At 38.1% G+C, this 22963-nt stretch overlaps 1 protein-coding gene across 2 annotated transcripts in view; it reads right to left on the reverse strand.

Annotated features, from left to right (window-relative positions):
- LOC126474501 (ionotropic receptor 93a) overlaps positions 1–22963 on the reverse strand; it is a 198241-nt gene that overhangs the window by 152989 nt on the left and 22289 nt on the right. For both annotated transcript variants that reach the window (XM_050101977.1, XM_050101971.1), the window contains exon 3: positions 1409–1517. In XM_050101977.1, coding sequence (XP_049957934.1) covers positions 1409–1517 — 109 coding nt within the window. The remainder of the gene's footprint in view (positions 1–1408; positions 1518–22963) is intronic.

The raw sequence follows: 22963 nt of genomic DNA on the forward strand, positions 1-22963 counted from the left end.
GTGAAATTGGGGAGAAGTTCTTTACTTTGAAAACATGCTTCTGCTACTTCAGCTACAGCAAATATCTGATGTTTAAAACATCTCCTGTTGATAGCTAAACATTTCTACATAATCACATTGATTCTTATTATTTGCTGATAGTTGCCCATGTGCAGTGTGAAAGGAAGCCTGTTTTACTTGTCATACTAAGATTCTTGCTTTCTTTAAATCTCGATGGTCAAATACTTCATAGGTGTGGCTAATAAACAAATGCTTTTACTCTGTACAGAGCCCCTTTTTTGTTTTTGATCTCATAGGAGCTTATGGAATACCTTTACACCAATTACAAAAATCCCACATTGGATTCTAGACTAAGAGGTGAAATACATATGAAAGCTTTAATGTGTTCGTACAGTGGTTATGTAAATCACACTCCACGTGAAACAGGTGTTTATTATTAGCAACAGTATCATTCAGGATTTAATATATTGAACAGTGGATTTAATAATTATAAGGTCTTTGAAGAGATCTCCACAAGAGGTGCAATTATGTACCAGTATACATACCTACCTGCACATGTAACTGTAGTCTGCTATTAAGCATGGTTCCAAGTAATGTTAAAGTAATAGAGTGTTTCATTTATTCTTGACAATGTGCTTCTACAGCTGATTAACATAAACTTAAGAAATTCATCACAGTTTTTATTTAAGATGCATGTATTAAGCCCTGCCACATCCATGTGCTCAGTGTGGCTGATTGCCATGCAGGAGACCCAGGTCCAATTCCCTGTACAGCTAAGGATTTTTTAATTATGAGGAACTTGAATGCAGCACTCTCATGATGCCATTTGAGGAGCTTCTGGAATAAAAATTAGTGGCTCCAAGGTCCAAAAAGCCAATAATGGCTGGGAGAGCTGTGCGCTTATTCCATGCACCTCCATAACGCATCTGCATGACACTGCATGGCAGAGGATGATATGACAGCTGGTCAACAAGTCACATGGTCTTCTGGGCCTGATTGCAGAGTTACTAAGCCAAGGTGGATTTCATTCTATATTAGCACTCTCAGGTGAAAAGGTGGCCAAAGTGGAATGGTCCCATAATTTAAAATGTTTAATTGTCAAGTTAAACTTTCAAAGGTACATGTGGGAATATGACACATACAATGTTTCACTTTGTTGACTGCACTTATACCAAGCATGACTAGTAAAAAGTTTAACCAAGGTGGCTAGTGAATATTATGCAAGTGCTAATAGATAACTACACCTGAGAAAGCACCCTGTTGCTGACTAGCTCTATCATGTGATTTTCATTAGAGGTACTGTACTCTGTGGAAGCACTAATCCTGTATAATAGTTAGGTAATACAGCATAGCGAATTAGTTTCAGCTGCTTCTCTGAGTTTATAACACAATCTGTTACTATACATACCTGATGAAGTAAGACAGATGCAAGATTTTCAGGAACAACTGCCAATATATGGCTGCTGAGTTTATCATGGGCTATCTTATGAAACAGCTGCAGTACTTTTTCATTCATTCTGTAAAAAATAGGTTAGTGATTTTGGAAACATGCTGGAGAAATCCACTACATGACTATATTCCAATCTGCCAATATGTTATGTATTCTAGAAAAAGGGATATAGTTAATAGTCCAGATTGTGTGAAACTGATGACACATATTACAAATATTATTAGAAGTGATCAAAGTGTTGGCAATAAAAGTACTAATTCATGTGATGATGGTACTTTGAAACATACAGTGTACAGTATGAGCTAACACATGATTTTCAATTAGAGAGATGTTAGATGAGATGACGAAGACATATTACTTCAGTCTGAGTCTACTGTTTATTCCAGCTGATCCCAACATGTCACTGATAAGCTGGGTGCTGAGTGGCCATACTTTATACTTACTGAAATAGCGACATATCACATACATCTACTTTTATACTGTGCCCGTCACTATATAGCAAATTTGTATCAACATTAGTCATTCGCTAAGCAGTTCCATTCTCAACTGTTGCAAGCCTTCAATCATACCTTAATCATTCTATTCAATTTCCATGCTGCCTGGATAAGATATGTACTGGAGGAAGTGGAATTGTTGCCCAGCCTGCTTTGGGTACAGGTTCCTTAAATTTAGCAAATACGATTTTGTGAGAATTTCATTGCCTTTTCATATGGACTGTATCGATCTGTTACAACTGTGCGGGACATCCACATTCGTGACACCACTGACCAGTGAGTCTCTGTGGCAGTGTGGAATATCTGCAAGGGACATAGCAAAGATAGTTTGGTGCAGGACCTCATGTAATGTGGATCTAATGTATTGTGCTATGTCATAGTAAACTGTTATTATGCAACATCATCTCATCTACATTCTTGGTACTTCTTCCTATACTGCTTGGGGAAATCTACCATATTGTTGACCCACAACTACTGTGGCAACCATGCTAGCAGAATTTCTCATTCCATTTTGGTTTAATACACACTAACAATGCAAGCATTTCACCCACTCTTATGGCAACAACTGCTCCATGCGACTGCATCTCATAGCTTCTGTTGAGTGATGTGTTTCAACAGTGTTACCTGTGCCTTCACTGACAATCTGTGCTAAAATATGAACTGTGTCTGATTACATATGCTCCCTTGTGCAATGCCATACCTCCAGACAGGCCACAACAATGGTCACCACTGACCAACCTACTATTGGATTTGATGCAGCTTTCAAATCCACATAGGCTACTTAGATTTTGGATCCTAGTGCTCTGCTTGCACACATTATAAATGATTCTGTGAAAACTGCAACATCTAAACAAACTGTGCCATGACCACTATTCAACAGTGGGACCACCATGCATGACCCAATGTACAATCTTCAAAATGTTTGGACACCATTAAAAGACCCAATGGTGCAATGAGGACTTCTTGGACACCACATTTTGGATATTGTGGATTGTCAAACTGCCACTCCATCTGCAGCTTGTGATGATTACACATGGAACAGAACTGGTTGACAAGAAGCCCAGCCTCACAGATAGGCAATGTAACATAGGCAATGCTTTAATTACAAGGACACCACGCTACAAGTAGATCTCCTCCTCCTGCCCCACACACCGAACTGACCCAGTGCGGATTACAGCTGATGGAGATAGCACCTTCAGCTCCAGCACTGACCTGCAGGCCGTTCATGATACTACCCTGGCAGTTGACAATACTGCATCAGCTGACACTGTTGCCTCAAGGACACATCTCTGCTGGTACCGTGCCCAATTTAACAATGCCACAGTTAACTGTTGGTCTCCTTGCAAACTTCAAATGCAAGCTGTGCTGTGCTAAACACATCACTCTAAGCTGTCCATTTTTTTTTTTATTGAAGTAATGAAATTTTGATTGCCAGAGCCTAATAAGTAAATTTGTACCCCAAATGTTCACTGAAAGCAAGAGTAGTGCTGAGTATGCCCAAAGGAAGCATGATGGGACTGCTAACGTTTGCCACACCTATTAGTGATTTACCAAGTCTTATGAGCAACATTCTTGGATTGTTCACTGAGATACTATTCTGTACAGGGTAAACCATGAGGAAACCTGGTATTAGTTAAACAAAATTTTGTTGTAGTAGAGCTACAGCCTCTTAGCAGACCAGAGTCAGCAGCAGCAGCAGCAGCTTACCTTTTGTATTCAGATTTTATAAACTGATGAGCCAAAACATTATGACCATCTGCGTAATAGCTTGTTTGTCCATGTTGGAATGAAGTACATCACTAATTCTGCATATCAGAGATCTGACAGATTGTTGCTAGGTTTGTGGAGATATGTGGAATTAGATGTCTATGCACAGGTCGTGTAATTCATGTAAATGACAAGCCACTGATCTGTGTACATGGTAATGGTGCCCAATAGAGACCCAAATGGGGTCCCTAGGATTTACATTAGGCAAATCTGGTCACAGAGACATCAACATGAGTTCACTATAATCTCCTCAAACTACTGAAGCATGGTTCTGGCTCTAAGACATGGACAGATATACGGCTGAAAGATGAAATTGCCATCAAGGAAGACATCAAGTACGAAGGTATTCAGGTGGTTCACAGTTGTCATTTTGTCTTTGATTACTACCACATGTCCCACACAAGTGCAGGAGAATGTGTCCCATAGCATAACACTGCTCCCACCAGTCTGCATCCATGGCACACTGCACATTTTGAGCTGCCATTCCCTGTGGTGATGGTGTTTGTGGAGATAACCACTGTGGTGATGGTGTTTGTGGAGATAACCATTGACCTAGTGCAACAAAAATGTGCTTCACCTGAGAAGCTGACATATTTCCATTGATCAATGGTCAAATCCCAATAGTCCTATGCCCACTGCAATCATAATTGATGGTGTCATTGGATCAACATGTGAACACATAAGGGTGGTCTGCTGCAGAGCTCCATGTTCAGTAACATACATTGAACAGTGTGCTCTGAAATACTTATGCATGCACCAGCATTGTGCTCTTTCAGCAGGGATGACAGAAATCACCATCTATCCTTCTCTACAGAGCAGATAAGCCTCCAAACCCCCATTTCTCTGAAGAGTCATGGACATCCAACCATTTAGCACCTAGTGGCAGTTTCACTGTCCTTCTACCTCTTTCCATAGATGCTCATGACAGTAGCACATGAACATTCAACCAGCTTTGCCATTTTTGAGATATTTGTTCACAGGCTCTGTCTAATAATAATCTGCCCTTTGTCAAAGTTGCTTATCTCAATGGATTTCCCCATTTGCAGCCCATATCTTCACTAGAGTGACCCCCATCCATGTCTGCTCTGCATACACACTTTTGTTACCATGTCACATGCCCCAATGCCACCAGGTGGCATTTGATATCACAGTGGGCAGCGGTCATTATGTTTTGGCTCATCAGTGTACATTATTTAGTTTAGTGGTTTTCTGACTTACTTTTGAGTAGAATGAACAGTAGCTCATTGTTTAACTGTTTATAGTACTGCTATTTACTTATTTATTATTTTTTCCAAGAGTTTGTGTATTCTTCAATCATTGGTGTTGAGTGACTTCAGTTTCCTAGTTTAGGGTCACATTACCTGTTGTTCAGACAGTAATTGATTAAAGATGGATAGAGACAGCACCTGTTGTGTACTATTGCAGGGGAATTGGTCACTGTCTGTAAACAGCTGCAGGCTGTGTTGGCCACAACTGACAGATTTCAGACTGCTGTTGTAGTGCCCCCCGAATTTTACGAAAGTCTGGAGACACTTGTGTTCCAGCCGTTTCGAACACGCGTTATTTTAAAGCAGGGCGTAAGAATGAGCATGAGATACTGCACCCATTTATTGTTTGTGCAGGTGAAACTGGAAGGGAGATAATTCGTCAGTGCTGGTAAGTGTTCAGCGCGACCTGCAAAGAATAAACAAAGGGCCTGGAAGCTCCGTGGCCAACTGCAAAGAGTAATGTAACTTTGCATTGTTGAAAAACAAATGGAGAGACTCGAAATAGTGACTGTTTAGGACCTGAGAAAGAAGGGGAAATATTAAGGAAGTTATAAGAAAAAGAGAAAAAAAAACAGTTGGGAGTTGCCATAGCAACTGATAACAGCAAGGCTGAGGAACGATTCCATGATACTTATCCAGAAATATCGTGTTGATAAATGGTGAAATTATTAAGGGAATCAAGAAAATTGCACAACACTGCAGTTAGTCTCAAATCGCCGATGCCGCCCTCTACAAACGCTGACGCTGCCGCACACCAACGCCGACACCACCGTACACCAGCACCGATGCCGCCGTCTACAAATGCTGACACCGCCACACACCAATGCCGACACCACCGTACACCAACGCCGACGCTGCTGTCCATTGACGCTGGTGCCTCCGTACACCGGTGAACGACGCCTTCCACCAACGCCGGGTGAGCTACTACTGACCTTTGATTGTTTGTGAAGTGTGGTGGGTTGTGGAAATAAGTGAGTGTTCTTTTATGATAACTAGATTAAAGGCAAAACAAAACACAATGGAAAAATAACATCAATCTGTAGAGTCTGTTGGGGCTATGGGAATTGAAAAACAGGGGCCAGATTTAGGCGAATTAATGAGGTTTATCAAAACGCAGTTTGAATCACAGAACACAAAACAGGACAAACTGAAGGCAGAATTAAACTCTAAGTTTGAATCACAGAACACAAAACAGGATGAACTGAAGGCAGAATTAAACTCTAAGTTAGATTTGCAAAACACAAAACTAGAGGCTCAAGTTAATACCCTAAGTAATCAAATGCAAGAATGGAAAAAAGAATTGAAAAAAGAATTGTCCGATTCCCTGAGTGAACAGACAAATATTTTATTTAAGGATTTAGAACAAAGAAATGAAGCTAAACTAAATGAGTTAGTTCAAAAATTAGAATATGATGTAGACTGTAAATGTAGTAATTTGGAAACACAATTTAACAAAAAATACGACTCTTTGAAAAATGGATGTAATGTTGCAATTGATGTGGTCGAACGAGAATTAACTACACTAAAAACCAATGTCCAGAAAGAAGATAAGTTGCTCCCCCTAGTACAGGCACAAATTTCAGGGGTCAAACCACGGGTGGAAACTGTAGAACAGAATTTGAAAGAAAAGTTAATGACTGCAGAGCTTATAAATTTGAATGGCTTAGAAGAACAAGTAGAAGAATTAATAGGATGAAAGGTTGAAGAGAAACTAAGTGTTGACATCTCTTCACCTATAGTAACTTCCGATTTAGATAACACCAAGAAAGACTTAGAAACGTTGAGGAAAGAATTCAAGCTTATGCAGGAGAAACTAGAGAAAGCCACAGTTTCCCAAAATATTATATTAAATAAGGACATGATAACTGATTTGTGATGGGGATCAAATCCAGGCTTGTTGAGACAGTTTCCTAAATTCAAACCAGATGGGGAGGTACGCCCCACCCATTTCTTAAAACGGTTTAACCAATCCAATAATGTTAAGGATATAAAACGATATGTACAAAACCCCCAGGGACGTTGACATTCTGTATCAACGGTTGGAGTGACATCCGCCGGTTTCTGAGTTGGGTTCGGCGTTTCTTCCATATTAGTTTTCCTACACCAAACTCCCTTCAAATCTTCGACTATCCTGTAATCTATTTATAGCCCTTAAGCTATTCTATCATATTAGTATTAAAAGAGACCAATTATGACTACACGATTATGACTAATTTAAGAAGTCACAATAAACAGTAACCTCTAAGTATGAGATAAAACTAACAGGGTAACATTCTAACAGGAGATATAATATGATGGTACTGTTTAGGAAGAATGATACCCAGATGACATAAACTGAACATGTGTATGAAATATAAAGTGAAGTGACTAACTGAATAACTATTTGATTAAAATGTATATAATTTCTATTTTTATGGAATGTTTTATATTTTTTGCAAAGTGTGATGTGGTTGGGGAGGGTTTATATCTAATTTTGAAAGACACAAGAAGACATATTAAAGGCCTTTAATATGTCTGCTTGTGCCTATATATGTATGGATGGATATGTGTGTGTGTGTGCGAGTGTATACCTGTACTTTTTTCCCCCAAGGTAAGTCTTTCCGCTCCCAGGATTGGAATAACTCTTTACCCTCTCCCTTAAAACCCACATCCTTTCATCTTTCCCTCTCCTTCCCTCTTTCCTGATGAAGCAACCATTGGTTGCGAAAGCTTGAAATTTTGTGTGTGTGTTTGTGTGTTTTTGTATTGTGCCTATCTACCAGCGCTTTCCCGTTTGGTAAGTCATGGAATCTTTGTTTTTAATATATTTTTCCCATGTGGAATGTTTCTTTCTATTTTGAAAGGGGTGGGTAGCATAGGCACAAACACGACCTACACACCATGCCCTTCATACAACCCTCGCAAACAAGTGTGACTGGTTCTTCATCATTTGGCATTCCATAGGAGTTGCTAAGATCTTTTCTTCAGGGACTTCAAAGGTGATGGTGAGAATGTCTGTTCTGCAGGAGACGCCGAACATCATACCTCCTCCAGCTTCTCACTTAAGTACCAGTGAAGTGGGGATCCTGGGGAAGGGGGATGGGAAGGGTTTCCTGTCTATGGGGCTGTCTTCTTTCTTTCTTCGATCTTAGCAACCAATTCTTTTATTTCCTTTCTTACTTCTCTTAAGAGTACCAATCTATCTTTCCCTCTGTCCACATCCATATACTTCTATCGCTGAAGTCCTTCTCATTTCTGAGATTTCTAATAATCTTCAACTAAGAACCTTAGTGGGACAAAGAATCAGGATGCACGATCACACTTCCACATTCAAACAATTAAATACAAAGACGCAGACAAGTAATACACAGGGAGATGTAACAACCGTCACAGATAAGAGGGAGGTAGTACTCGGGAAGGACTCAAGCACATGTGCTAAGTAATGATAGTTGCACATCTCAAGTGAAGAGGTATTGAGTCAAATAAGCTAAAGGAACAAGGGGGGATGAAGTGTATATCCACTTGTGTTCATAGCTATAGTAGTACAAAGTAATATGAATGGAGACAAAAAGAAACAGATATTAAGTCAGAGGTATCGGGTCAAATAAGTTTCTGATGAATAATAAGATAGTGCAGACCGAATAGCCCGAAGAAAAGAAATAAAGTTACAACCATGGACGAAACATCTTTAGTTATTAAGGCTATGTAAGTGAGTTGTAAACAATGAACAATCGAAGAATTTAAGCAGGAAGGCTGAAGGACTCAGGAGGAGGAAAGGAGAGGCAGATAGAAATTTTACCAGGAAATTTTAAATAAAATAGTGTGCAGAGGAGTACGAAAGAGGCAAGACTAGGAATCATTGTTAGAGAAGATAGGGAGGGTGCATCCGATATAGATGAAATGAGAGAAAGAGAGGCAGGTAGGCAGACCCAGAGGAGGCTGACCTATACTGCGTGGGCAGGGGCACCAAAAAGGGGATTTACCTGTACCATAGTTTAGTATAAATGGAAGGGGCATACCTACCCAAGGATGAGGAAGAAGATGTTTCCATAGTATCAACCCTTACATAGATTGGAACCCAAAGGAAAGGATGGTATAGTGACCTGAGATTGTAGTGGAAAGTTTCTCCTGGTAAATCTGATTTCTAAAATTTTTTAAATAGAAAAGACGATTCCTACACAAGCAGATAGGAAAAAAAATGAATAAATAAAAATAAAAGGGTAAAGACTCGACTCAGAATAAGGCCTGAACTTTGAAACTGGCTAAGGGGAGGGATTTATTTTGGCTCAATCCTGGAAGCAAGAGTAGATAAATCTATTGGAATTAGCTAATACTTATTGTACTACTAATTTATCATACTACTATGTCTATGAAAGATATTACCAAAAACTTAATGAAATACCGGAGAGGGAAGAGACTTTTTGTACCTAATGTTTTTATGTAGTAGAAAGTAACAAGATATGTGTTAAGAAGAAAATGATTAAAGTATATGTTGTGTGCAAAATAACGAGGGTTCGAGCTAAGGGGAGGAATATGTAGTGCCCCCAGAATTTTACGAAAGTCTGGAGACACTTGTGTTCCAGCCGTTTCGAACACGCATTATTTTAAAGCAGGGTGTAAGAATGAGCATGGGATACTGCACCCATTTATTGTTTGTGCACACTAAACTGGAAGGGAGATAATTTGTCGGCGCTGGCAAGTATTCAGCGCAACCTGCCAAGAATAAACAAACGGCCTGGAAGCTCCATGGCCGGCTAAAAGAGTAATGTAGCTTTGTATTGTTGAAAAACAAATGGGGAGACTCAAAATAGTGACTGTTTAGTAGCTGTTGAACTGCTGTTGAGAGTACATGGACTGGACGTGGATAGTCAGCCACAATAAAAGCTTATGTATTAATCGTGTTCAGAAATGTGTAATTAACTGATTCTCAGTGCCCGGTAATGTGTGGGCTTACGTCATAAAGTTTAGTTGTTTTTTGTACAAAGTGGAAATAAATATGTTCTGGTGCATTGAATTATATTCCATGAGAATTGTATTTTTTAAATAAGAAGAGAGAGAGAGAGCGAGAGAGTGAAAATTTCCCCTTCCTAGCAATGAAATATTCGCAGAAGCATCTGGTGCTAGCAGAAGACATCAGCACTGCAAGAAAGCAGTAAGTCCACGAAAACACTTAAGCTGTATAGAGAGAGCTTAACACTACACCAGGTCACCACACTGTCCTTGGCTGCACTGGCATTGGGGCATGTGAAACAAATTCATTGACAACTCTACAGCTTACAGCATTGCCTTGGATCCATGATGCCACTGCACCTTCTGATTCATGTGGCTCACCCAACTGACACTTACTTGACAGTGATTGGTGAACATTGGCAGGATCATGAACCTCTGCATGAAAAATGAAAGTGAGTACTGGCCACAAGGCCATTCCTTTACTTTAAAAATTGGGATTGAGGTATTGCCTCCTAATGAAAGCATGTATCAGCTATCATGGTACACCTTGCCTATTGGTACTATGTTTGGTCTTTCTGAGACATCTTTTTCAGTGACATCTTATGGAGGGAGTGGATAGTAAAACTACTGCTTTTGCTACAAGCTGTGCTTATTTCAAGGGAGCAGTAACATACAGAAGTCAAAGTGAACTTGGCCAACTGAATCCATGCACTATCTCACCTACACAACGAAATGGCTTTGCGCAAAAAACACTTTCCCCATATTACACAGTCTGTCATTTTGCACAACAAGAAGAGTGTGGCCCCAGTGAAAAATGAGCACTTTGAAGTCACCCAGGGCTGGCAATGTGAGATGCACAGATCATGTGACCCATGACAATGACACAGAACAGCAGTTAACTGAGCTGGCACAGAAGCAGCCGACGTCGCACATATATGGGATGTCACCCCAGGTCATCAGCCTCATAGCAGGATCACAAAAACACAGTGCATACCAGAATGTTACCTTCACAACTAATATGCTGATATCATAAGAAGTTTGGTGCAACAGCATGCAAATGTATTTCAACTTGTAATCCCAAGTACCAGCAACAACAGCTTATAATAGGAGTACTGGGTGGTGCAAGGCACAATGTCTACAGGCTAAAAGATGCAGCTGACCAAAATAGCCTTATGCTCTATCAGCCTATGGACCCCAGAATTTTTGTGTGAGATTGAGAGTTAGGACATAGGTTCCTGGTTGGCTGCAGTATGACAGGTAGTACACTGCCATAGAAGCAACTCTTTCAAACTTAAGTTCAGAAGAGACCTTGCTACATGTTATTAAAGACACAACAGTTTCTTATTGTTGGATAAGACAGTTGAAAGTGGATTTTGAACTCCAATGCAAATACAACTATATGGTAGTGGATTTATCATTGGCAATTATCAGGATGAGCTTTCTCCACAATCACAAACTGTCAATAGACTTAGCTAGGAGAGTGATTAGTTGTTCTCTGATGGGACAATCAGTATGGACATCCCATAACATGGACACTTTAGGTACTCCAGCACAAGGAGAGAGTAAAGATAAAATCTTGAACCTCATACATATGATGAAACACTAATAACAAAATAAAGGATGAGGTCTAACAGTAAGTACTATTATTATTATTTTGATTTATTAATCCATTTTCATCTACAGGTGCACAATGTGCAAGAGATATTTGGATTTTTATGTTAATATTAACAAGAGAATTTCAAGAAGAGAATAGAAGCTTTCGAATTGTGGTGCTACAGAAGAATGCTGAAGATTAGATGGGTAGATCATATAACTAATGAGGAGGTATTGAATAGGATTGGGGAGAAGAGAAGTTTGTGGCACAACTTAGCTAGAAGAAGGGATTGGTTGGTAGGACATGTTCTGAGGCATCAAGGGATCACCAATTTAGTATTGGAGGGCAGTGTGGAGGGTAAAAATCGTAGAGGGAGACCAAGAGACGAATACACTAAACTGATTCAGAATGATGTAGGTTGCAATAGGTACTGGGAGATGAAGAAGCTTGCACACGATAGAGTAGCATGGAGAGCTGCACCAAACCAGTCTCAGGACTGAAGACCACATCATCATCATCATCATTAACAATTTTACATATAATATACCTTTGAACATAATAACACACATTAATATATCAATGAATGATGAATACTTAAATAAATGTTGTTATGTTATGGACAGAGAGGCAATATAAAAATGTTCTTCTGTATGAGACTACATTGGGTTAACATAGAAAAATGTATTCTTGTAGATATTCATTTACTGTGTAAAAGCAGTGATCAACCAAGTACGTCTTCAATTTAGTTTTGAAGTGACCACTGTTTTGTATGTGTTTAATGGTATCTGGTAAGGCATTGTATAGCTTCATACCATGATGGATAAGACTGTTTTGAAATAACTTTGTGTTGGCAATTTGAACATGTGCATCCAATTTATGTCTTGTATCATAGTTGTGGACTGTGTGATTCTGAGTGATGAGTGATCTTTTTGTGTGTAAGTTTTGCTTTAAATACATTATATTTTCAAGTATATATATCCAAGGAAGAGGCAGGATCATCCTTTTTTGAAACAATGTTCTACATGATTTGAGATTATCTACCCCTTCCTTTACTCTTATAATTTATTTATTTATTTAAATTTTGAATGTTCTGATGGCATCTCCAGAATTTCCCATACTGGAGGTGAGATTGTACAACTGCATAATATACACACTGAAGAGTGTTGTAGCTGGTACAATTTTGTAATGTACACAACACAAAACAAGAAGTACTTAATTTTTTCTTCATTTGCTCAATATGCACTTTCCATTGCAAGTTATCTTGTAGATGAAGTCCAAGAAATTTGGTACAGGCTGTTTTGGTAATTGTCTGTCCACATAGCTCTAAATTGGGTGATAGATTGTTTTCTTGGTGCTGTGTGTATATCCATAGCTACAGTTTTTCCAGTGTTTATTATTAAGTCATTGTCATCAAAGTAACATGTTTTACTGTTCCTTGTGGCACACCATATTTTACAGTCAGTAGCTTGGAATTATATTTTCCAATGACATTATCCCTTTCCTGATGTATTTCCACATATTGTTCCCTGTTATTAAGATAAGAGCTGAGCTAGTTGTTAGCTGTTCCCCTAATGCCAAGATTTTCTAGCTTGTGTAACAATTTGTCATGATTTATGGTGTCAAATGCCTTTGACAAATCTAAAAATATGCCCATGGTAAGTTTTTTGTTGTCTAATGCTATAAGCATCTCACCTCTAATACAAAGGAGTGAACTGCTGATTTGGTTGTACGGTTTGCTCTAAATCCAAGTTGAGATTCTGACAGAATGCCATTATCCTCTAAGAAGTCTGTTAGTCTCTTATTGAAGAGCCTTTCTAATATTTTTGAGAAAACACACAGAAGTGCCAATGGCCTGTAGTTGGAAATATCATCTGTGCTTCCTTTCTTGTACAATGGCTTTACCTATGCTATTTTCAAACATGATGGAAAAGTTCCTGTAGCAAAAGATAGGTTACATAGGTGAGTTAAGGGCTCAGTAATCAAGTCCACACATTTCTTTATAATGAAATCAGGTATATCATCTACACTTGCAGCCTGTTTCATTTTGAGACTATTTATTGTAACCTGTACTTCTTCTACATTTGTTGAGTACAGAAACACTGATTTTCTTGAGACTTTTTCCCTGTTTCTGTATGCTATTTTCTATTGGAGGTCTGTTGTAGTAGTTTTGCTGTTACATTTATAAAATAGTTACTAAAAATATTAGCTACTTCCTTGGGGTTATTAATGTTTCCAAGACAACCTTTAATACAGTATTGTTAAATCTATTTTTGTCAGATTGGGGTTCTTCCTTTACAACTTGCCAGATTGCTTTGGTTCTGTTTGAAGCATTTTCTGTGTATTTATCATTGTCTCATTTCTTTGCCTCCTTTATTATTTTATTTAAGATAGATTTATAGTTTTTGAAGTAACTATCAAACTCTGGAGTTGTGTTGTAACTTCTTGCAATATTGTGTAGGTACTATTTTCTAGCACAAGATTTTCTTATACCACTAGTAATCCACTTGTTGCATTTTGTGGTTTGGGTTGTTTTGGCTTTCAATGGAAAAGCAAGGTCAAAATAATATTTTAAAATATTCATGAATGTCTGAAACTTGCCAGAAATATTTTCTGTACAATACACTAGCTCCCATGATTCTTGTTGGAGATAATTCTGGAATGTTTGTACTGCAGCATTACTGAAAGTTCTGTCCATGTGTGTAGTCTTCCTCATATAATTATAGGAGGGATTAGTGTTTACACAAAAGCTTATAGCCTGAGCATGATGGTCTGCCAGTCCAGCTTTAACTACAACTGATTTATATTTTGTTTTGGAGCAAATTATTATTTGGTCTATAGTAGTACTAGAACGATTCATTTCATGTGTGGGGGAGTGGATTGTATCTCCAAATTATTGGCTGTTAATATGTTCATCAGCTCAGATTTTGAATTGCTTTGCTTATTAAAGTCTACATTTAGGTTTCCACATATAAGAAATGTTTTCCAATTTGTTACTACTTTATTTAGTAAAGTATCAAGCTGAGTGTTGATTTTATTAAATGGCTATCTGGAGATCTCTATAAACATATTACAATTAACTTGAATGGTGGAATTTCTATGCCTCATATTTCAAAATCTTTCTCAGTGTTTAAGGATTCAGCTTTGTCTAAGTTATTGAATTTGATATCTTCTTTATGTATATGCAGCTCCCTCCATGTGTAAACTGTTTTCTACAAGTTTTTGCTGCTAACACATAATCCATTATTTTCACTGTCTTTAACCTCATTTTCTTTCAGCCGGTGTTCAGTTAAAAAAAGTATATTAACATATCTGAGTTCACTTGATAGCAAGATTTACAGCTATCTTACTTTATTCCTAAGTGACTGTATATTCTGACGAAGAAGAGTGACCTAGTGAGATTTTAGGTTAGTTCTGATTGTACTTGGTTGACCTCTTATCTTTATTCCTGAATTTAATTTATGTGGGAAATCTTCCTTCTCATCCTGAAGAATGAGTTGGTTTTCTCTGTTGCTCATAAGAAAATGTCTTGATGGTGAAAAGGGGCAGTTCTACATCTCTTTGGTCATTCTTCTTGGATGGCTGATGTTGATGTGGTTTCTGTTTTGCTGCAAGGATTGCTACTGGAGGTGTTGTTGATAGGTGCACTATTTATCCTAATTTGGTCTTGAGGCCTTTTGGGAATAAAAAATCTTGCAGATGATATGGTCACCTTACATTTCTTCTCACTCGAATTCCTGAACTTCCTCTTGTTGCTGGGGTGGTAGTAGTTGATTGTTGGCGTTCACTGATACATGTAAAATTAGATGTCCTTGGTGATACTGTCTGAGACTGGATCTGCTGTTGTCCTTAGTGGGTCTCCTGTAGGTACTGCTTCTCATTTCCAGTGCCCAGTTCTTCTTCTTGTATCTTGAATATCGGGTGTGGAACTTGGTTGAGTTGCTATTTTTGAGTTAGATGCTTTTGCTTTTATCACAGCCTGGTTTAGTCAATGGTAGTTTTGTTTTTCTGAGTCTTCTTTGAATGATGGAAGTGTAGTACAGTTCTTTCTTGTGGCTCCTCATTTACCTTTCATCACTATTGAGTTGGATAAGTCCATTTTTGCTGTTGATTCTTCTTGTGTTTTCATGGTCATATTTGCTGAAAGGTCTTCATATTGTATATGTGTTAGAGTTAGTATTTGTAGATTGGCGCCTACTGCTAGCTGTAAATGTCTACATACTTTCTCTTTGCCTTCCGTTCACAAGTGAAGTCCATGTTTTGTATAATCGCTTCTGCTGAGGAATGTATTGACATCCTTTACCATTACATACTCATAATTTTTTGCAGTGTTCATTGAGATTTCATTTGCAGCATAGGTTCTGTTGTTCAGTTTTGGTACATTGTATCTATATGGAATTTTGCACGACATTACTTTCATGTGGACTGTCTTTTGAAGAGAATCTGTTAAGGTGCATTTGAAATCCTCAAATTTCTTTGGGATGTCATTTGTCCCACCATAATGACAACACTGTCATTTTTCATATATTCTTTCATCTTCCCGTCTATGTTACAAACCACGTTCTTTAACTGTGCATTAGATTTTATAACAGAAGAGATGTAGTGTTTCTGATTTTGAAAACTGATTATAATTTTTGCACATGACTGTCAGAAAGAATTAATACGTTCTGACTCTTGTTTTCACTGTGTATCATTTTTTGGGACACTTGTCGATTGCTTTTTTTTACAGCATTCATTTGTATTAAAGCTGTTGGTTTTATCAGGGCACTTCATAACACAAGCACTTGAGGCCTTCACTGTAGTATTCTTGCTTCTGATCCCTTCATTCTTTTTTTTTTTTCTCACTGTTTACAGGTTTTGTTTTGAGTAGTGGACTCAATTTCAGATAACCTAACAGTTCAGTATTTTCATTTAGAAGTTTTGTTAGAACACACTTTAAAGTATTAATCACTGATTGCATACTTACGATGCACTCTTTTAAATGTTCTATATCTGCTACACATTTTCTCATGGCATATTTTCACTTTCAACAGCTGTATTTCCATGTGGTAGAAAACTGCGCACATCACACTCATGAGCCATTTCATTTGACTTCATATACATACTGGTAGTTCACTATATCTTTCTGCACACTTGAGTGATAATATTATGCACAATGCATTTACTATTGCAATATTCACTGATTTTTATGTATGTTGTAAATTTTTTGCTCAATTTACGTTTATATTTGTAGAGCTAATACACTCACTTATTAGGCCACAGAATTATGAGTACAATTGAAAAATCATCAGGAACAGCTGGATATTATATGCAAAAGTATAGCCAACTCACTGCAACAGGAACAGCAGCCACAACTAACAATGGTGCTGAGTAATGACACATCAAGTCAACGATTGTGGAACACAATGGTTAGTGCAGTGCAGATTTATTGATTCAGCCAGGTCGAGTGACAGGAGGCAACATAAAGCCAAGAAAAGTCACAGTGTCAATGACATTCACAAGTCATAAGGCCCTGCTATTCTACAATAAAGCTCACAGAATGGCACCAGATGGATATAGAGCAACTAAACAAATTGTAGAGGAACTGTTGCAGACAGATGTACTACAGCCTTCAGCAAGCCAATGGGCATCACCAATCTACTTAGTACCTAGGAAGGATAGTTCTCTTAGCTTATGTGGAGATTAATAGGCATTTAATTTCTATACAGTACTGATATATCTTACTCCCAAATTGTAAGATTTTTCATATGCTCTGGCAGGGAGTGAACGTGTTTAGCATGGCAGACCATAGAAAGAACTACCACCAAACATCAATGGCTTCTAAAGAAGTACCCAAAACAGCAATCATCAGCCCCTTTGGGCTGTTTGAACTCGTAAACAAGCCTCATGAGCTTAAAAATGCTGCACAGACTTGACAGTATTTTATTGACTCACTATTAAGAGGATTTTCATTCTGTTTTCTGTTTGCATGTTATCTTAGTTTTTTCAAAAACAAAGTCAGGATAACTTGAGTAAAGAAACACACTTTCCCATCCAATAGACAGAAAAGTGTGGCATCTTCTCGAGAAAGGAGAATAGTGTGCTCTGTAACGCAATGTGTTTGAACATGTCTTATGTTTTGTTAATCATTATTCAGTAAAGTACTTATTGTTCACTAAACACTAAACAATGTGTTTGACTATCATTAGTTCCAGTCCATCAAGACATCAGTAGCTACGCCTAATTGATAAATAAAAATTAAAAGAAGTCAAAATTAGCATAAAGAGAGGCATGCATGAGGTGCTCAACAAATCTGAAAGCAAAACTCTTTATGTAAAATAATAAGACGTTTCGGTATACAGCCACGTTAAGCCGGTAAATTGATCACTTTGTGACCATAATGGCATTGAAATGGAGGGAAAGACAGAAAAGGCGGAAATACTAAGTCTTTTTCCAAAACGGTTTCACAGATGAACTGCCTCCTTTAAATCATCGCATGAACAGCAGATTGACTGATATTGAAATGTGATACCACAGGACAGAAAAGCAGATGAAATTGCTCAAAAGAGGGAAGATCACTGGCCTGATGGGATGGCAATATGATTCTACATAGAGTATGTGAAAGAACTTGCTCCTCTTTTAGCAACATTGTACCATTGATTTTTGGAGAAGTGAAGTTCTCCTGATGATCCAATTAAAAGTACAAGTCATTACCTTTTTCAAGAAGGGTCATCAAATGGATGCAGAAAACTATAGGACTATATCTCTGATATTTGTCAGTTGCAGAATTTTGGAACATGCCTTATGCTCATGCATTACGACATTTCTGGAGGCTCAAAATTTCCTCTCTAGGAACCAACATGGGTTCTGAAAACAAAAGTTGTGTGAAACACAGCTTGCTCTGTTCATCCATGAGGTCCAGAAAGCAGTAGATACAGGCACCCAAGTAGATGATCCATAACTTCCAGAACAGATTCAATACAGTTCCACACAGCCGCCTAATGAAAAAAATATGAGTACAAAGAATATCCGACCAACTGTGCAATCAGATTAAAGAGTTTCTAGTAACCAGCATACAGCATGTTATTCTGAACGAAAACTCTTCAGGTGTAAAAGTAACTTCTGACATGCTGCAGGGGAGTGTTATAGGGCCATCACTTTTCATAGCATATACAAATGACCTAGTAGATAAAGACTGAAGTTTCATGAGGCTTTTTGCAGATGGTGCTGTTGTATCATACAGTGAAGTCGCACTGCTATTAAACTGTAGCAAATCTGCAGGAAGACCTGCAGAGGATGAGAAAGTGGTGCAGGGGAGGGCAAGTGACTCACAACACAAACAACTATAATGTATTGTGAATACACAGACAGAAAGACCCTTTACTGTATAGTTACACAATTGTGGAACATTCACTGGAAGCACTTGCTTGCAGAAGATATCTATGCATTTGAAGTGAAATGATCACATAAAACTGATCATGAGTAAGGCAGATGACAGACTGAAATTCATTGGAAGAATCCCCAGGAAATGTAGTCCACTAACTAAGGAGGTAGCTTAGAAAACACCCAATTGACCAAATACTTAAATATTGCTTGTTAGAATGGTACACGCCCAGATATGACTGATAGATGAAATAGAAAAGATCCAAAATTGAGCAGTGTCTTCCATTACAGGTTCATATAGTAACCATAAGAGCATCAAGTAAATGATCAACCCACTCCAGGGGCAAACACTGCATGAGAGGCACTCTGATACGTGGTTTGATTTATTATTATTAAAGATCCAAGAGTGTACAGTTCTAGAAGAGTCAACAAATATATTCCATCCTCCTATGCATATCTCACAAAAAGACCATGAAGATAAAATTAGAGTGGTTCAGGCCCACATGAAGATTTATCGGCAACAGTCCTTCCCTTGAACTATTTGCTACTGGAACAGGAAATGAGGGGAAGTAATACTTGTACACAAACCACAAAGTACCCTCTGACACACACATGTAGAGTAGAGTAAACATACTACATACAATAATAATTACTGAAAGAAAAACTATGTACACCAGTAAAGTAGAGAGAATGAAATTTCTTTTTAACAGAACAAAGAATTCTTGCCTATTCATTGCCTTTTCAAGTAACAGCAGACTCAAAGGTAATCCAGACACCAAAACAGATCAAATAAAGGAGCTGTTGTCCTCTTTCTTAAAATACCTCCTCCCCCTCTTCCTCTTGAAATGATGCTTCAGTCAGCACACACTCCACTGCAGAGTGAAAATCTCTTTCTGGAAACATCCCTCAAGCTGTGGCTCAGCCATGTCTCCACAATACCCTTTCTTTCAGAAGTGCTAGTTCTGCAAGGTTCGCAGGAAAGCTTCTGTAAAGTTTGGAAGGTAGGAGGCGAGGTACTGGCAGAAGTAAAGCTGTGAGGACGGGGCATGAGTCGTGCTTGGGTAGCTCAGTTGGTAGAGCACTTGCCCACGAAAGGCAAAGGTCCCGAGTTTGAGTCTTGGTCCGGCACAGTTTTAATCTGCCAGGAAGTTTCATATCAGCGCACACTCTGCTGCAGAGTGAAAATCTCATTCTGGAAACATCCCCCAGGCTGTGGCTAAGCCATGTCTCCGCAATATCCTTTCTTTCAGGAGTGTTAGTTCTGCAATGTTCGCAGGAGAGCTTCTGTAAAGTTTGGAAGGTAGGAGACGAGGTACTGGCAGAAATAAAGCTGTGAGTACCGGGTGTGAGTCATGCTTCGGTAGCTCAGTTGGTAGAGCACTTGCCCACGAAAGGCATAGATCACGAGTTCGAGTCTCGGTCCGGCACACAGTTTTAATCTGCCAAGAAGTTTCGTTACCATTAATTGTCTATTCAGGTGTTCAATTATACCATTTTTCTGTGGTGCATATGTCACACATACTGGTACTCTGTGCCAAATTCCTTCAGATTCACAGAACTGAGACTATTTTTGTGAACAGAATTCTAAGCCATTGTCAATGCAGATTTTCTTCCAATATTTACAGTTTGTTTTTCTGTTTGCGTCTTCCATTTCTTGAATCCTTCCAATACTTCAGCCTTATTTTTTAAAGAGATACACAAATACATATCAGCCTGCATCATTCGTGATACTCATTAAATATCTTGCCTCTCAAGCTTGGGATGCCAGTAGGTACTGTGAGATCACAATGAACAAGTCCTAAAGTGGTTGTTCATTTCCTCAACTTTTGTGGCAGAGTTTTCAGAAATGGCTTTCATGTTGGTTTGCCCACCAAACAGCTATGGCATGGGTTCACTTAACCTTTTACACAGTCAAATCATAGGACTGTTTTCGTTTTTAACATGTTGTCTATTGTACTCTTACTGATGGGCATCATACAGCTATGCCACAGTTGTAGTGATTTTGTGTTACATTCATTATTTATTGTGATGGTGTGATTCCTGTTTTGCCCCCGGTGTGAATCAAAGAATAGATGTAAAAGTTTTGGCACGTGTAGGAACATAGTTTTCAATACAGCCTAATGGTACAAGAATGTATGCTGTTCATCAGCATCTTGCTTCTCATCTCCTTCACTACACAAGTAAATAACAGAACTGTTGTCCTTCAGATTTATTCCACAAAAAACGAACACAAATAACTGTCTCGAGTAAAACATTTATTGTGTTAGGATGCATGGCACAGATAATTCTGCATAACATCAAACAAGTCCATACGCCGAGTCAACCATGGCAGTTAGTTGTCTACATTTCTGTAGCTCCTTGGAGAACCTATGGCTCCTTCATGTGTCAATGTTGCCCATTTAACAAGCTCGGACAAGTGAGATGATTTTGGTTTCATCATCAGCTCATTATACATGATGCAGATGTCAGTTTCTTCAAAACTTTAATTTAAAATTGTTATTGGAGTATGATAAATAAAAGCCATACTTAACTCTTGTTCCAGGATGTGATATCTTAAAGACATAATACATTGTCTTCACATTTAATTCATGGTGCAGATGTTCTATTTCTTTTACTCTAAGCAGGATATTTTAATGGAGATGGAAATTATGAGGTCATAAATATCTTTAATCAGATAACTCCTTGAACTGCATGGGACATTTTGTTGAAACTATTCCATACTATGGTCTGAGTTATGCAGTGCAGTGATCTTAATTCTTGCTCTTCTTTGTTTTGAATGTTCAGTGTGATCAGAGGGGGGGCTTAATGCCATAAGAGTCAATGATCTATTGTATGTGAAGGTCTTGTTCACTTTTATTGTTAAAACTATTAAATTATGATAGAGTGTCTATTTGATCATTTTTTTGTGAACTTTAGAGAACATTTCTAGAGTTTGCACTCACATTTGTAATGATGCTTTTTGTCTCATCAAATACTCTTCCTGAATAACTATTGTAGGCTTCCCCTCTCACAATCTTTTCTTTCCTAATATTATAGTTTTGCTTTTCTGATCTACTCATTTGCTTACTATCTTCATCTAGAAAATTTAGATCCCCTTGTGCTTGTTCCAGTTACATAGTTTGCTAAATAATTCCAGCAAACATCGCACAATATTATTTCATGCACAATAAACTCTGCAAAATGAAAATGTAAGGATAGGAATTTGTATTTCTTTTGTCACATAAGCTTCAGTATTTCACCATGGCGCCATGATCTCATCAATTGCTGCAGTGTTTGAAATTGAACAGAACTAAATATGGCAATTAGTTCCTTTTGTCACCAACTACAAAGAATAGGTGCTGAATTACATCCACACAGAGCTGCTGTAGCTAGTTCCCTTCATCACCAATTGACTGATCTGCCAGGAAAACACACCAAACCTATGTATAACTCATTTTAACCAGCAGTGTCAGTTAGTGTTTTAAATAACAGTACGATGATTTGTGAAATATAAAGAGAGTCGATGGAGGCAGACACAGCATTAAAAGATGTCTGCTTGCTGAAGATGCTAAATGACATGTATACAGTGAAGATAAACATTCTGCAATGTTTGAAAGGTAATACCATAAAACAAAGTTACCGGAAAATGCCACTGATGAAACAATTTGACAAAGAACAAAAGAAATAAGCAACACAAAAAGGTACTTTTGTTTATTAAACCTGTCACAACTCTAGTCACATATCCAGATATTGTCCTGAATAGGGATGTTTAAAAGACAGCAAAAGCAAGGAGGTGCTGTTAGTAAGAGTGCCTCCTGCAGCACAGTTACAGTGAATAGTGATAACTGGATAGTGGATCTTTAGCAACTTATTCTATGGTTCCAGGTAAAAGTTATTTTTCAGTGTCAATAAAAAATATTTTAATTAAAAACATAACATTAACTGATGGCAGAAAAACTGAAGCCTTGGGGAAAGGTACGGTAAGGGTTAAGATAATTAACAATGTGGGTTTGGCTACACAATTTGCAGCTATATAGCCACTACTCATCCCTGAGATTGACCACGTGATTTTATCTGTAGGACAGCTCACTGAAAATAACAGAAAGATTGTTTTTGATGAGGA

The sequence above is a fragment of the Schistocerca serialis genome, chromosome 1, assembly GCF_023864345.2.
Source record: "Schistocerca serialis cubense isolate TAMUIC-IGC-003099 chromosome 1, iqSchSeri2.2, whole genome shotgun sequence".
NCBI classification, from domain to species: domain Eukaryota; kingdom Metazoa; phylum Arthropoda; class Insecta; order Orthoptera; family Acrididae; genus Schistocerca; species Schistocerca serialis.